The sequence below is a fragment of the Psittacula echo genome (assembly GCF_963264785.1).
Source record: "Psittacula echo genome assembly, chromosome: 7".
In the NCBI taxonomy this organism is placed as follows: Eukaryota; Metazoa; Chordata; class Aves; order Psittaciformes; family Psittacidae; genus Psittacula; species Psittacula echo.
This window is the reverse complement of record NC_137740.1, coordinates 27,660,592-27,675,595: the sequence shown is the minus strand read 5'-3', so window position 1 is coordinate 27,675,595 and position 15,004 is coordinate 27,660,592. Positions and strand designations below refer to the sequence as shown.

At 42.9% G+C, this 15,004-nt stretch overlaps 1 protein-coding gene across 5 annotated transcripts in view; it reads left to right on the top strand.

Annotated features, from left to right (window-relative positions):
* The window catches only part of LPP (LIM domain containing preferred translocation partner in lipoma), a 342,496-nt gene that overhangs the window by 214,523 nt on the left and 112,969 nt on the right, over window positions 1–15,004 (top strand). For 4 of the 5 annotated variants that reach the window (XM_080623381.1, XM_080623382.1, XM_080623383.1 and 1 more), the window contains one exon: window positions 5,473–6,147. In XM_080623381.1, the coding sequence (XP_080479507.1) occupies window positions 5,473–6,147 (675 nt within the window). The remainder of the gene's footprint in view (window positions 1–5,472; window positions 6,148–15,004) is intronic. The other variant, XM_080623385.1, reaches the window with a different exon arrangement.

Below are 15,004 nucleotides of genomic sequence, written 5' to 3'. Positions count from 1 at the left end.
GCTGGCACATGCCTGAGCTGTCCCTGTGTTTCAGTCAGGCTTGTGTCAGTGGACCATGAAGAAGAGTGGCCAAGGGAGATGCTGCACTGGCACTGTGAACTGGCAGCCCCCTAAGAATGCTGCACCCTGCGTTCTGCCTGCCGGTAGTTTCTAGCTTTCTGCCTTTCGAGGAAGAAGGGTTGTTTCACTCCTGTCTTGAGTGACTGAAATGCTTGAAAAAGGCGGCCATAGATAGAGCCATGGTTCTCAACCTGTGCTCTGCAAACCCTGACAGTCCATGATCACTCCTGAGGTAACAAAGAAGAATTCAGTGAAAGGTAACTTAAAAACCCGTGTTTATTGTCAGTAGATTAACACTCTCTGTAAAGGAGTTTGTCTCTCCTGAAAAACAGTTGGGGGCTGCCGAGCATAAAGGTTGAAAACCACTGAGTTGGAGTAATGCATCTTTTTATGTGGTAATTTGACAGCTAAAGGGCTAAAGCTATTCAGCTGTACCTTTATGAAAAATGCCTGGAGAATTGAATAGAATGTGATAAACTTTATGTTGGCATTTTTGATCCAGTCTGTGAAACTGAGTAACTGAAGGTATTCTATAGAAAATACAATTGCACAAAATAAAAGGAGAATGAAGTAATTTTCCAAAGAGTTCCACTTGATCTTATAGAATCATGCTCGTGCTGTAGATTATAGCTATTGTGCACTTTTTTTTTCTTAAGATTGAACCCTGACAAAAGGTATATAATTATAGGATAATTTCTGTAGAAGAACAGCTTTAATCCATAGTATGTACATGATGACTTTTTAGTTGTATACACTGAATTTCATAGAATCATAGAATACTTAGGGTTGGAAAGGACCTTAAGATCATCTAGTTCCAACCCCCCTGCCATGGGCAGGGACACCTCACACTAAACCATGTCACCCAAGGCTTTGTCCAACCTAGCCTTGAATTTGATTTAAGATCTTATAAATCATTTCTACAGAATGCAGAATCACACAGTCGGGATCTGGGGTTTTCCCACACAGGGTAACTTTGAATCCAGACACTCAGCTTTGACATTCAGATCCCTAGGATAGCACAGGTTTATCTCAAAACCCTGGACTTCTCATACAAGAAACTCATGCAAATGTTTATAATCTTCCAATGCAAGTAAGAAGGCAGGGCAGGAGTTACCAAGCAAAATGATTCCCCTCATGGTTACACATGGTAACTTTTTTTAGGAGAATTCTTTTAGGTTTTTTTAACTCCCACATTGATTGAATTTTACTTGATTTTGTCAGTATTAGTTCACCTTTATTTGAACTGCTGGGTAATTCATTTGTAGAAGAGGCAGTACGTTTAGATACTTCCATCGGTGTTTAAACAAGGCTCTTGTGCTTTCCCCATTAAAAAAAAAAAAAAAAAAGAAAAAGATTTTGTATTACAATGCTTGTGGTAGATCAGGTTCTGAATTTAACTCCTTCCTACTCTAGTTTCTCTTAACAACTCTGCGTTATCAGCACCTGGGGTTTCTAGTTTACTCTCTTTGCAAATATGAATTTGCAAGAAGGGTTGATGGTAAGTAGCGTGGTTCTAATTTACACTTGTGAAGTGTGTCAGACAGTTTCATGTAGTGCATGGTGAGCAGAGGAAAGCCTGTCTTCCTCTGAAAACAGCCCTTAGAGTGTGTCAGAGAGCGTGTTTGGCTGCAATGGTCACTTGCAAATGCAATACAGTTTTGAAATGAGCTGTCCAGGAGCTGCTGGAGTAAGGGATGCCTGTACTCCTGTGAATCCACTCTTTTTCTCTTTTTTCTTTCTCCTATTTCTACTTGTTTTCATACTTCTGGGTTATCACTTTGAAGTGCTTTTGGATGCATCTACTTCATTACGCTAGTACAAGTTCTGTGAACTCATTTGGATAAAACATCTGTGACAGTCATCTATTTTGCTAGGACTGCACCCAGTGATACAGGTAGCCCTTCCCAGCTTTCTCTTCATTACTCCCTCTCTATCTACCAGGTATCTTTATAGCCTCAACAGTCCCTCCTATCCTCCTAGTGCCTTCCAGACATCTGTTGAAATCACTCTTCCCTGTGGTATCTAAGTACCCTTTTCTCAACCTTCCGCACATGCTTGTCTTCAGAGGAAGAATCTTGTCCATAGCTCATGTGCATTTATAAAGTCTTTCCTTAATGCATTAATAATCTAGAGGTTTAAGCCTGGGGTGATACTTGAGTACATGGCTGGAGCTACAGAAGGCTGGACTGTGGCCATCCTTCTCTTTTGCAGGCAACAGGGCAGCGGATTTATGGTGATACCTCACCTGTGCCCTTGGTCAGGAGCTGCAGCCAGTTTGTGTCCCCATAAATCATAAGTGCTCCAGTAGTGTCAAATTCCCTCTAACCTGTCCCATTTCTCTGCTACACCACATTAACTAGCCTTGCACGCTCTTCCTCTCCCTAAAGCCCAGATTTCATCACACTCTTGCCCAGCACCCTCAGAGGAATTCAGAATGAGTCACAAAGGGTGCCTCTGGGGACTCCTACTGATGCAAACTTCCTCCTCCTCAAGGCAGCCTGTGGTTTGAATGCCACAATGCAGCCAGTACTTGTTAGCTTGAGCCTTTTCTGTAAAGCTGATGGCAAAGCTTGGTTTCTGTCCCAGGCACCCGCAGCTTGCTCTTCCTTCACTGGTGCAGGAGAGGAGACTTTCAGCTCATTCTCTTTGTAGCGTCAAACATGAGAGCTGCTCAGGGCCTTTCAGAGTGGCAGTCAATAGGCAGGCAGGTTTTTGAGACAGGAGTTATCATTCATTCTTAAGTTGTGTTCCAGTCCAGGGGATGCAGGGGACTGGCATCAACACATTAGGTGAAGTGACTTCCATTGCAAGAGCTTTACTAGCGATCTGTCACCTGCTTCCACTGTCTGTGTTCAGAAACATAATATATAAATAGGGCTCATTTATGTTGTTTTGGTTTGGACTTTCCTCCCTCATCCCTGATAGCCCATTGTCTTTAAAACATTATCTATTTTCTCCTTCTTCACATGGAAAAGAAAAATATTTTTCTGGTGGTAATTACACAGTGCCGCATTGTGGACCTTTCATCCCATTACAGTAAGTGGACAAACTACTGTCATTTACAGGAATGAAATAGGTGAGGAAATGGGGAAGTTTCTAGCACTCCCAGGCATAAATGCTAAGGTGACACGTGAGAATAATTCTGACAGAAAGCAAATTTTCTTGCTAGCAATGAGTGCTGCTGCAGTTGTGCACACACAGAGGAATGGACGATTTGCTGTTCCTTACCAGGTGTTTCAGAAATAGAAGAATCGGGCAATATTAATGGAGGGCTACAGACCTTTAACCTGTCTCTGTCTGTGCAGTTCAACTGAGACATACTTCAGCTCTTCCTTGCTCTCAGTTTCAAAATCTCTTCAGTCTGTCCATGTACTGCCTTGTACTACTGGATCTGTTGGCAAAGTCAGGGTTTTAACACATTGAGATGTTTTTCCTCCAGCAAAGGTTTGCTGCCTTATTGTTCCCCACCTCTGTGTACACACCTTTTTTGTCTCTCAAAACAAATTGATGCTCTTATTTGCCTGGGCTTTGTTTTGTTTTGTTTTCTCATTTATAGTGACTCTTTGTGGAAGGTTTACTCTCATGGAAGGTTTGTCCTGAAGGTGTAATTGCAGGGCTAAGGTCTGTAACAATGCATCAACAAAAATGTATTTGGACGCATTAGTGGGAAGAGCTACCAAACAGGTAACAGAGCTTCGTTATTCCTTTGCTAGACTTGCTTGTGGGCTGTGAATTAGAAGTTGAGTGACTTGCACTTACCTCCCTTTTCTTCATATGTGGTGATTGCCAAATGGTTGGGGGTGTCTGCCTTTATCTCACCTTCGGTGGAAGGTGAGTTTGGTACCCTTGGAGGCCCAGAGAAATGGGTGATTAAGTCCCTCCCCAGCCACTGGCCTGGGTTGGTTTGGCAGCAATTTATTGCCGCCACCTGCTGACCAGGCAAAGGATTTCTCTGGTCCTAGGAGAGCCTGTGCTTGAGGGTGTGTGCTTGAGTGAGCCTCTCTCTCTCTCTCCCCTGTCCAGCGATCCCAGCAAGAGGGCGATGGGGATGTAGGGAGAGGTCAGGGTACTTGTGTAAAGCAGGAACACTTGGGAACAAATGCAAGATCAGTCATTTAGGTAAAGGTGACAACCATTGGTGGAGGCTGAGCTGGTCTGACTTTGAGCTGCTTGTAGATTATCAAGCTATGGGTGCTATGGATTACCATGGGTGAGATCAAGCCCAGGAGTTTTCAATGATAGATAACCTCATATAGCTATGTCACTAAGTAAAACGTCAAAGAAATACTGCCAAACTGTCTTCACTTTAATGGATCTCTGGATAGGAAGGCAGGAAATTCAGGTACTTTTTCAGAATAAAGGAAAATAGAGAAGCAATAAATTTTATCTAATCCTGAACTTCAGAAATTCAAGTTTGCTCTTCTTTGATTTACTGAATAGACTTAAGGGTCATCTTCAGTGTTCTTCAGGAACTATTTCACATTGTTAGCTCTTTAACAAAGATGTCCTTTCATGCTGGTGTTTTTGGACGTGGATTTTAAGTAAGAGGCAAGACAGACAAAGAAGTACATTACACAGAAGTATGTACAATACCTATTAGGACAGTGTCACTGCACTAAATCTTTATTTGGTGGCCAAATCACAGGAAGTGGTGGCACTTGTTGTTAGCCTCTTCTCTGGCTGGTGTGCCTGGGGTGCTAGTACAGGGTTGCATAGCTGCTGTGGTGGGAGCTGACTTCTGAAGCTCTCAGGAATCCTGACCCACTTTTTGCCCTTTAATGAGCCATGCGAAACATTTGCCTTCTCTGGGGTCACTCCAGGCTTTCAACCAGCAGTGCTTAGAGCAGGGACAGGGACATCTCCATATTTTGCTTTGATCTATGTTAATTCTTAAGTCTTGGGATCTGGTTTTAGGCCATCCCAGTCTGCTGCCTCCTGCATTGTTAAAGAAGCTCTGGTATTGAGAGCAGTACCCTACAAGCGCTCTAGAGAGCCAAGGATTTTCATGTCTGCGTAGAGACTGTAATCTCATTTTCGCTCTTTTTCTAAATACTCTCATTTTCACAGGAATGAATGGGTTTTCCCCTAATTATTCTCCAGTGAGTCTCCGTTTTTCTTGCGTTTATTAGGGTTTAGTTTGTTTGAAGGTGGAGGGGAAAACTCCAACGAGAAACGAAACGCTGTGCACGACAGTTCTGCTCAGCTGCCACGGCGCCATCCCTGTTCTATCAGAGAAGGGAAAGGTTCCTATTACCATTTTATAACGTGTGGTCTCAGGCACATTCCTGCTTTCCTAAGCAGTTTGAGTCGCTGCACAGATGTTAGTGTAAAACCCCATTTCCACTTAACTCCTCACTGCTCGACCTGACGCCCCTCCTGCTGACGCTGCGGCTCTCTTTTCTTGCTCCCTAGGGCTCCGGCACCTTGAGCAGCTCCGCCGCCACCCCTCCATCTGTGTCCACCCCTGTCACTGGCCACAAGCGGATGATCATCCCCAACCAGCCTCCCCTCACGGCCACCAAGAAGTCCACTGCCAAGGGCCCGGGCCAGCCAGCACCCATCCCGGTCACTCCCGTTGGCACCCTGAAACCACAACCAGTGCCGGCCCCCTATGCCACAGCCTCTACTCCCAGCCGCCCAGCCTTCAATGTCCAGGTGAGGACAGCACAGCCCAGCCCGCACTACCAACCACCTGGCCCGCAGCCCGTGCACTATGGCAGCCTGGGGCCCAGCCAGTCCTACACTCCCCCGTCGACCCGCCTGCCCAGCACCCCACAGTATGGCACTCCACAGCCACACGGGCCTGATTATGGCTATGCCCCACCGCCTGCCCGGCCCTCGGAGCCTGTCTATGGCTATGCACCTCCACAGGGCCGCTACCAAGACCCCTACTATGGGGGATACGGGGGGAGGAACGGCTCCGAAGCACCCTACGTGCCACAGAGCTCCTGGAAGGCTGAGCCAGCGTATCCTGCTAGTAACACCGTGGGCCAGGCTCCTCCTGGGCTCTACCAGCCACCCGGCACGAAGAAGACCTACATCACCGACCCCGTGCTGGCCCCACAGCCACCTGCGCTGCAGCAAAAGGTAGGAGATGCGAGTGTTCACCAGACTTCTTGGAGGAGTGGAGAGCCACAGGGCTGAACATGCCCTTGGGCTGTTCCTGAAAGGCAGCCTGGCGGGGTTCAGTGGCACTTGCAAGGGCTTGGGCAGGTCTCCCTCTGCATGGCTTCTTAAAAGCTGGAAATAGGGAACTCTTGTCTGCTTTGAAATGAGGCTTTTGTGGGAACATAGAAACACTGTCAGCCTTGAAGGATGAGATGGCATCACATGTGGGGGTGTGGCATCACCTGGTGGGCAGAAGCGAGGTTTCATCCCTCTGACATGCTGCTACCATCGGAGTTCACTGGCCATACCTCTGTATGCCATTGTTACACTTGGGTCCTTCCTTCTGGGCATACCCAAGATCAAATGAGAGGCTGGGAACTCCATGTGCTTGTGGATAGCTCTGTTCACCAGACAAATCCTTCCTCTCCTTAGGCAGATAGGAGGTACACAGGAGGCTGGTTTTGATTGTGGTTCACAGCGATTGCAGAGGTTGACCTCTAGTGTGTTGCTGTTCAAAAATCACTTATCGCTGAAACCACATGGAAATGAGTTCCCACAGAGCTCAGCTCTGATTTTCCTCTCAAGTGATGATACGCCGAGGTGGCCTCTATCCACTTGAACCGGTGCCTGATCCTTATAAAGAGAAGCCAACTGAAATAGAAAGCTAAACTGGTCTGCCTGGTTTCTCCACCCAAACTGACACTGGCTGGCTTTTGTCACTTCTGTTGGTGGCTGTCCCTATCACGGCTCTGGGGATACACAGTGCTTTAGCTTTGTGGGATCCTCATAGTGTATGATGAGCTTGGACTCCACCAAAGGGTGAGAACAGCCAAGCCCAGGCAGGAAGGCAGTGAACCCGTCACTGCTCAGGCCCACCCTGTCTCATCTCAGCTGCTCATCAGATTGTGGGTGCTCACAGGGAAGAGGGGAAAAGCTTCTGACACATAGCAAAAAGTCTGTCCTTTTCACATTTCCTTCACTAGCAGCACACAGACTGTTTTGCCTGAATTTGAGATTTCCTGACACTGGGAACTTTTGAAGGCAAAGATGTTTCTTCAGGCAGTTTAGAGAGGGCAGTACGTTACAGAAGTCCTTGAAATATTATCTACTAGCAGCTAAGAAACTGCTTTTTATCTTTTCTTCCCCTTCCTTACCAAGGAGCTAGGAGTGGGAAGAGAAGTAATAGACTCTCGGCTGTGCAGGTACTTGGTATAGAGCTTAGATCGGAAAGTAGTGAAAGGTAAGAAATCTGCACATAGCCTTAACTGGTGTAATTGCTGTGGTTCCAGTGGACTCACTGAGGAAATGCTGAGGTACAGCAGATCCATATTTAGACTTTTATAGATAAAAGTAGGCTTATATATATAAAAAATTGAAAAACTTTAGTTCACTCAGCATCTGTATGGAAATACAAATCATCTCGAACCACAAACAGCACAAGCCTGTTAGTCTCATTTGCATTACAAAGTTATAAGGACAGTTTAATTTAGTTTAAGTTTGGGGTTTCATGTGTATATATATTTTTTTATATATATATATATATATCTGTTTGTATGTATGCACGTGGCATTTCAAATACCATGCAGCATGCAGAAGTGTTTCTTATATATCTCTATAAAAATAATTTCAGTTTTTCTGCAAACCAGGCTCCCTTTCTTTCCCTTTCAGCTTGCTAAATATCTGCATTATTACCTATTTCACTTTTGAACTTACAACTCTTCTCTAACATACTGGTGGCAAACTCTGCTTAATCTCTGCTTCGTAACATACGCAGTGTAATTGGTGAAGAATCAAAGGTGATCTTAACAGGAGATGCTCAATAATAAAACGCTGTATACTTTGCTAGTGATGCAGTGTTGTCCATTTTTCCCACATGCTCTTTTTTTTGCAGAGGAGCTCATTCATAAAATCAACTTTTGGAAATAGTTTATTTAAAGGAGAATAAGAAGGAAGTTTATATTAGAACAGATACCTGATGGGGAGAATTGTCAGTGTAATTTGACTTGTTGGCTACAGTGTGAACTTTGACATATTTCCTACATACTGGCTTCTGCATTTCATTGTGTTTTGCCTTTTCAAGGTTGGTTTGAGGCCTTTCAGTTAAGGAAATTGACTTGAGAGCCAGCGTAAGAAGTGTGCATTAATGCATATCACGTAAAATGCAAGAAGACCTTTAGGAATCTTTCTTCTTGCAAGGGAATCGTCTCAAAATATAAAACAATTTCTAAGTGTATTCAGAAAAGGGCATTCTTACTCTTGAATGCATTCTGTGTTCAAAATACTAAGGATGTTGTAACAAATCCATCTCAGATTAGAAGTTCGTGGTCCTTAATTCTAATGCATACAATGATCTCAATGATCCATCACTGTGAGAGGTAAAATTTTTCATTAAATTTGTTTAGGGCTTTTAAAGGGTAAAATAAAAAAATAAAATAAAAAAGAAAAAGTTTATATTTTGCATTTTGGCTAGGAACTGGTTTGTGGTACCGTGGCTCTGTGTTTTTTGCTGCTTACTAATCATGCTGAAGTTGCTGCTGATCCAAAATCTGGATTGGTATGGGAACAGCAAATAATCTGCACTGGTTCTTAACGCTCACTGAGAACAATGAGTTTTACTCATACATAGTGCAATGTTGTATTCTGGTCTTTGGGCCAGTTATGGAAGTGAGAGTCACGTATGTGAAATCTCTGTGTATTTTAGCCTTTTGTATCACCCTGTCTAGCATTAATGCCCAAGTCCCACTTAGGAAATTAACTGGTGGAGTGCATGTCCTTATTTAAACCTTCATGTGCCTCAAGGGCATTCCTGACCAAAAACCTCAGGAGCTGTCTCCTCAGGGTGGTAGGTGGTGGGGATTTCTGTAGGAACAGCAGCAGAGTTGTCATGAGACCATCACAGAAACATGTGACACGACTGGGTGCTCTCATACTTTTTGCCAGCGATGCTGTGCCAGTTCAGACCAAGTCAAAATCTGAAGCCCCTCCCAAAGGCCAGAGAGCATAAGACCATGGTGACTCATTAGGTACACTGATTTCTGGCACCAAGATGTCCACAGCAGGAAAAACAAAATGGCAAAGCCAGTTTCTGACATAGAGAATTCCTGCAAGTTTGCCCTGTGGCTAAAATAGAGTTGATGAAATTCCCACCACTGACCAGCTCAGCTGTCATCAAATGTTTCTGTGCTGAACTGCTTAGGATACCAAACATCCTTGTCAAGGTCTCATATCTCCAAATAGGTCTAGGTACTTTCACTGTTCTTGGTCATGTTTGAGTGTTTTTGAGACACTATTGTGTGTACCCCAGGTGGCTTTGTGGACCTTTCAGGGACCTCATGTGTCTCCTGGTATATTTGAGGGGTGGCCACTGTCGACAGCTGGGAGGTCTCTTCTTCCTAGATCTGAGATCCTCTGTATTCTCCTTCCTCTTTCTGAATGTACTCAAAGGCCTGGGGAACCACATTCCTTTGTAAAGGGACCTGCACACTTTCAGCATCCAGACTGGATGCCATTGAAATCACTTGAGATAGCTTGCGGGTTTGGTCCAGAATGGTGGAAATCTTAACAAAACCACTCATCTCTTGAGAGCTATCTGCCGATTTGGGGAGGGCAAAAATTTCTTGTAGCTCTGATTTACTGCAACATCCAAATCCATGCTCCTTTGCTGTGGATTTGTTGGAAGGAACAAGGGAGCAGTGTCCCTTTGGTAGCTGTGTCTGTTCTTACTGACATGGTACAAGTCATGTTCCCTGACTCTGGGTGGTAGGTGGTGGGGATTTCTGTAGGAACAGCAGCAGAGTTGTCACCAGAGTTCACACCAGCCATGGGTCACATTGTCCCCATTTACACATATACAAGTATTGGTGCATATATGGAGCATGACCTTCTCTTCAGACAGCCGTTCAGTGTTGTGTACTGTTCTAGGTAAGTGCTGTGGCAATAAAGTAGGAAGACAGCTGGAAATTAGGAGGTAAAATTAACAAGGCAGCTTATGCGTTTGGCATGATTTAGGTGGTGGTGGCCACTCATGATTAGCAGACCTCAACCACTGCATTGTTTCAGAACTGCTGGAGGTGGTGTTTCTTTGCAGCCTGCTGCCACCAGCATTGACATGGCATTGACATGGTCTCATGAAACTTGCAGTGCCCAAGAGGGGACTGTGACAGCTTACTTTTTTCTCATTTTACGCAGCTTTTGTCAGCTTTTCCACTGATTTAATACCTGTGATGGAGGCATTCACTTGGAAGTTTCATTTTTGCCTCAGCAACATCTGCTCACCAGTGTCCTTTGCTATGACTGATGCACTTCTCTTGTACTGGTTTAATAATTTTTACAGCCTACCATCACTCACATAAAGTAGATACCTTCGGCACTTGCGTTTGAACTGAGACTAATGCTCTTGCTGTTTGCTGTTAATCTAGCGACTGTTCTCTGCAGATGAATAAATGCAATATGCCAGATTCCCTCCTGCTGTCACAGGGATATATTCTTTCTTAGCATTGCTTTTTGCTTGTGGGGAAAGGCAGGCAACTTGCTGTGCACTGTCTGTCTCCCTTTGTGTGTATTCTCCCCAAAAATCTCATCTCTCCACGCAAGTGTCCTCTTCCCAAAAGTCACTTATTGAAAATTTCCACTGTATGGGGTTCAGAGACTTTGTAAAATGATGGTTGAAGTTGGTTTTCTATCAGTGTGAGACAGTAGCTTCCCATACTTTTAAAATACTAAAATAAAGCAAACCCAAGTAAAATGAAAAAAGCTTACTTGAAATATTCTACTTTGGCATTTAATGAATAAAAAAACCCATAAAGCTAATGTAAAATGAAATAAAAGGTGAAATTCCAAGATTCAGAGTTGAATTTGCGATTTCAACATGACATTTCAAAATTTCCAGATGAATATGCAGTTCCTTTCTACCCTTAGAATAGCAACAAATGTCAAAATGTTGACATTCTTCACAAAACAGTAATTCCAAGTTCTAACCAGCACTAGCTGTATATCAGCTGCTGACTCCGTCGTTGCTTCTGGGTGGATTAAATTAAATACCATTGCTTCTGTTAAAACAAGGAGAAGGGAAGAAGACAAGTAGTAGTGTCTAACAATGAGATGAGAAGCTCAGAGTTAGGACTTGGTAACACTCTGTGGCATTGAGAATCATGTTTTCCTTGTCAAGGTCTATAAAACTTTGCATCAAAATCTTTAGATTTCTTTCAGTATTTTCAGGTGAAAAGTTGCTGCCAAGAGGTGAAAAGAGGTGTTTTCAGAACAGCGTGCTTATCCTGGCAGCAGGAATCTGAGACAATCTGGTTTATACCCTAAACTTTTTAAAAGGCCCATTTTTTGGCTTCTAGTGTGTTTAATATTTTCATTTCAAAACTTTACTGTTTGTTCTTTGTATTATATTTTTAGTATTTCAGTACTCCATATACTAGCAGGAACCAGCTGAAGACAGAACAATTTATCAGATTTGTCTCTTAGGAATCACACATTTGAGTTGCTTTCCTGAAACAGAGAAACAGCAAGTAGCCAAAAAATTACCTTGAAGTTAAAGATAATAGGGAGCCTGCAGTTGCAGGAGTAAGTCAAGTCAGCATATACCAAGAAACCAACTTAAATACATGGCTTCAGGCTGCAGCTTTTGGAGCTTTAGCCTTTAGTCAGTCACAATGGGTTAGTAATATAACAGGAATAATTGAGAAAGAGGCTTTTGGCATAATACCTGGATGTTCTTTCTTGCTCCTTCTTAAAATAAGCTGAGGACAATGCCTGCATACATGGTAAGGCATGGGGCAGCCTTGAAGTTAATTAAGGTGCTGTTAACTCTTGATAACAAAGTGTCTACCTTGGCAGATACTTCCAGATCATGTTACAAATGAGGATTTTGTATCTGAGGCCATAAAATGTAGTCAGCATATATTTACCTATAGGTGGGAAGGAACATCTAATGGGGAGGCTGTCTGGATTTTGAGCAGTGGTGCTTGCCTGAGCCCTGGGGCCAGCTAAGCTCAGGTCTCTAATGGACAGCCTCATCTGTATGTAGCACAGTGAGGCAAGGATGGTTGGCCTTACTACTGGTTTACAGCTTTCAGTTCAAAAAGCAGCACCCATTAAAGTCAGTGACACTTAATTCACAGGCATACTCTGGCTGTTGTGTGTGATGGTGCTGCTGATTACTAGAGGAACTGTTTCCTTCCCTTTTAAAATACAGCAGAGTCCAACCACATCTTAATTCTTCCAAAGCCAAGGCACCAGAGCATGTGGTGAAGCTGTTCTTTTACCAGATAACCTCTGTGTTATTGTCAAGTTTATTGCAATGAGGGTAGGACACAAATGGGTAGGGAAACTTGCCCAAGCTTAGGCAAGTTTGATTAGGAGAGCTGGGAAGAATGAGGAAACGTGGAGCATCTTGGTGTCACTGGATGGCTTCTCTGTTTAAGGTGAGAAAGGCTCTGGCTGCCCAGTTGGTGTGAAACTCTTTGGGCTTATGACCCAGTGGTAGTGCCAGTGTTAAGATAAGGAACTCCTCACATCATAGTGATGCTTTGGGTGATGTGATATTTTGGTCATGTAATTTGGAGTGGATCATCCTGTGTTTGGGGAATTTTCCCACTGACCTCTGTGAAACATATTTGTGGTCTTAATCCGGTTCTTAATGGCACATGTACACATATTATAGTAATAGTTCGTTACTAAAGCACCACTTTGTGTAGGGAGCTGTGCACAGTTTACAAGATGACTCATTTCTCCATTGGTAGGTATGGTTGTCTACAACTAGACTCTTGAGCCTAGTACTTCATTGAGCAGGCAAGTTAGAAAATTATCATGGTGCATAGTGAGCAGTGCAAGCCATATAGGATCCCACCTAAAATGAATATTCAGTTATAAAGAGTCAAAAGTAGTCTATAATGGCTGCTGATATAATACTTTCTTCCTGCAAGAGTAATGCTAAGAAATAGTTAGCAATATATGGTTACATTTACTGATCATAAGTGTTCTGGTACTAAACTAACTTAGGCTACCACATAAGGGTCTTCCTGATAAGATTTACTTCTGAATAACTATAAAGAAACACAATATAGGAAATTAAATAGTAGCCTTTGAGATGGGGAGGAAAAAAAGTTTAAAAACAAGGAGCTTTCCTATCACAAGCTGAAAGAACTCCTGCAAGGCAAACAGAATCTGCAACTGTACTGACAGTTTTGTTCTTAAATGAAAATAATAGTGAATTATAAAGCTATAAAATTGTTTTCACAACAATATTTTGTTTTTACAACTCATACTATTTCACTTAGTAGCTGCCTGGCTCCAGAGCAAGTTACATAATGTGGTATTATGAATATGGTGCCTCAACTTATTGTCTAGGGAATTAATTTAAGGGCTCTAAACTTTCCAATCACATTTTCTTCGTTGTCCCAGATGCAGTGTATTCTCTCTGCTGGAAAATATATCAGATGAATTGTGTGTTTCTTGCAGCAGAGTAGTATTCGTATGCGTCTTTATCCACACTAAAAGGGCAGTGACTTAGTTTTATACGTATCCTCAAAATAGTCCAGGTTGAAATGTGCTGTCTAAAGTCAGCTACATAAAACAAATTAGAATAGCAGAGCTGGTATGTGTTAGCTGATCAATCTAGCATTAGCAAGGATTTTCCATGGTGTAGTTTAGCACCAGGACAGACAGATGCATTATTATTGCTGACAGATTCACTCATCCCCCCCAGTTAAATCTTTTTCTAAACAAACAAACGAAATTTCCTCAAATGAATTAGCAGTAACTTAAACTGACATGTTAGGATTACTTTAGTCATCAGTAAAATGGAGCCACACCTGAGCAACAGATTAGCTATAATAATTTTCACGTAGTTATTGCCTAGTTAGACTCTATTTTACCAATACCTGAAGGATATTTTTTCCAGGAGGTTCCTCCAGCTTTGTGAGAGCTGATCACTCATTAAATCAATCACCTTCTTTTCTGTTGTTGCTGTAAGAGAGCTTGAAGTGAAAACTCATTACTTTTCTGGGAAAATAAAAAAAATGGCAAAGTGGCCAAGGAAGCTCCTGCTGTGTATATGCCCCTGTTGGATTCCTTCTAGGCTGTCACCAGGAAGCCCAGTGGATTTTATTTTTCAGTCTAAGTTGGAGGACAGAAGAAATCTATGTGAAGTGTCCTGCAACATTTGTAAACCTCAGTTTCATGAGTATCTTGCAGACTTAACGTTCCAAGTGACTGTCATGTTCCCCTGGTCTGATGACCAGCATCGGAGAGGTGCCCTGCGCTGCCTTCCACAGCTTGTGTTAAAAGAGGGCTCTTCTTTTATCTTTTCCCCATCGAAGTCTTTTCTCCCTCCTGTTAAAGAACGCTTAATTTGTGACCTCTCTTCCCACAGCCTGCATCCCAAGAACCTGCTTTAGAAACACATCAACTCTTCCACAGCCTCACTTGAATATTTCAGTTAAAACTTTCTCCTGAACCCATGTCATTAACTGCATTTCCCATAATCCACATTTTTCACAATTTCTACGTGTTTCCACATCATTTTCCTTGAGGGTGCTTGTCCCGGCTTAAGCATAAAATTGGGGTTTTTGCTGGTGTTGAATCTCCAAGTGGTTGAATTTCCAAGCAAGTGGTGGATGTGTCTTTCTAATAGATTTTAAGTACAAAGAAGTATCACAGCTGTATTGCAGGCAAATTTGGCCCTGTAGATAACAGAGCATGCTGGAAATGCATGTGCTTGTGTTTGTTTCTTTGTGAGATTGCGCACTAATAATTATGTCCAAATATAATTTTTAAATCTGAATTGAGCTTCCCACCCACCTTTCTTTACCCTTTCACCATCAGGTCA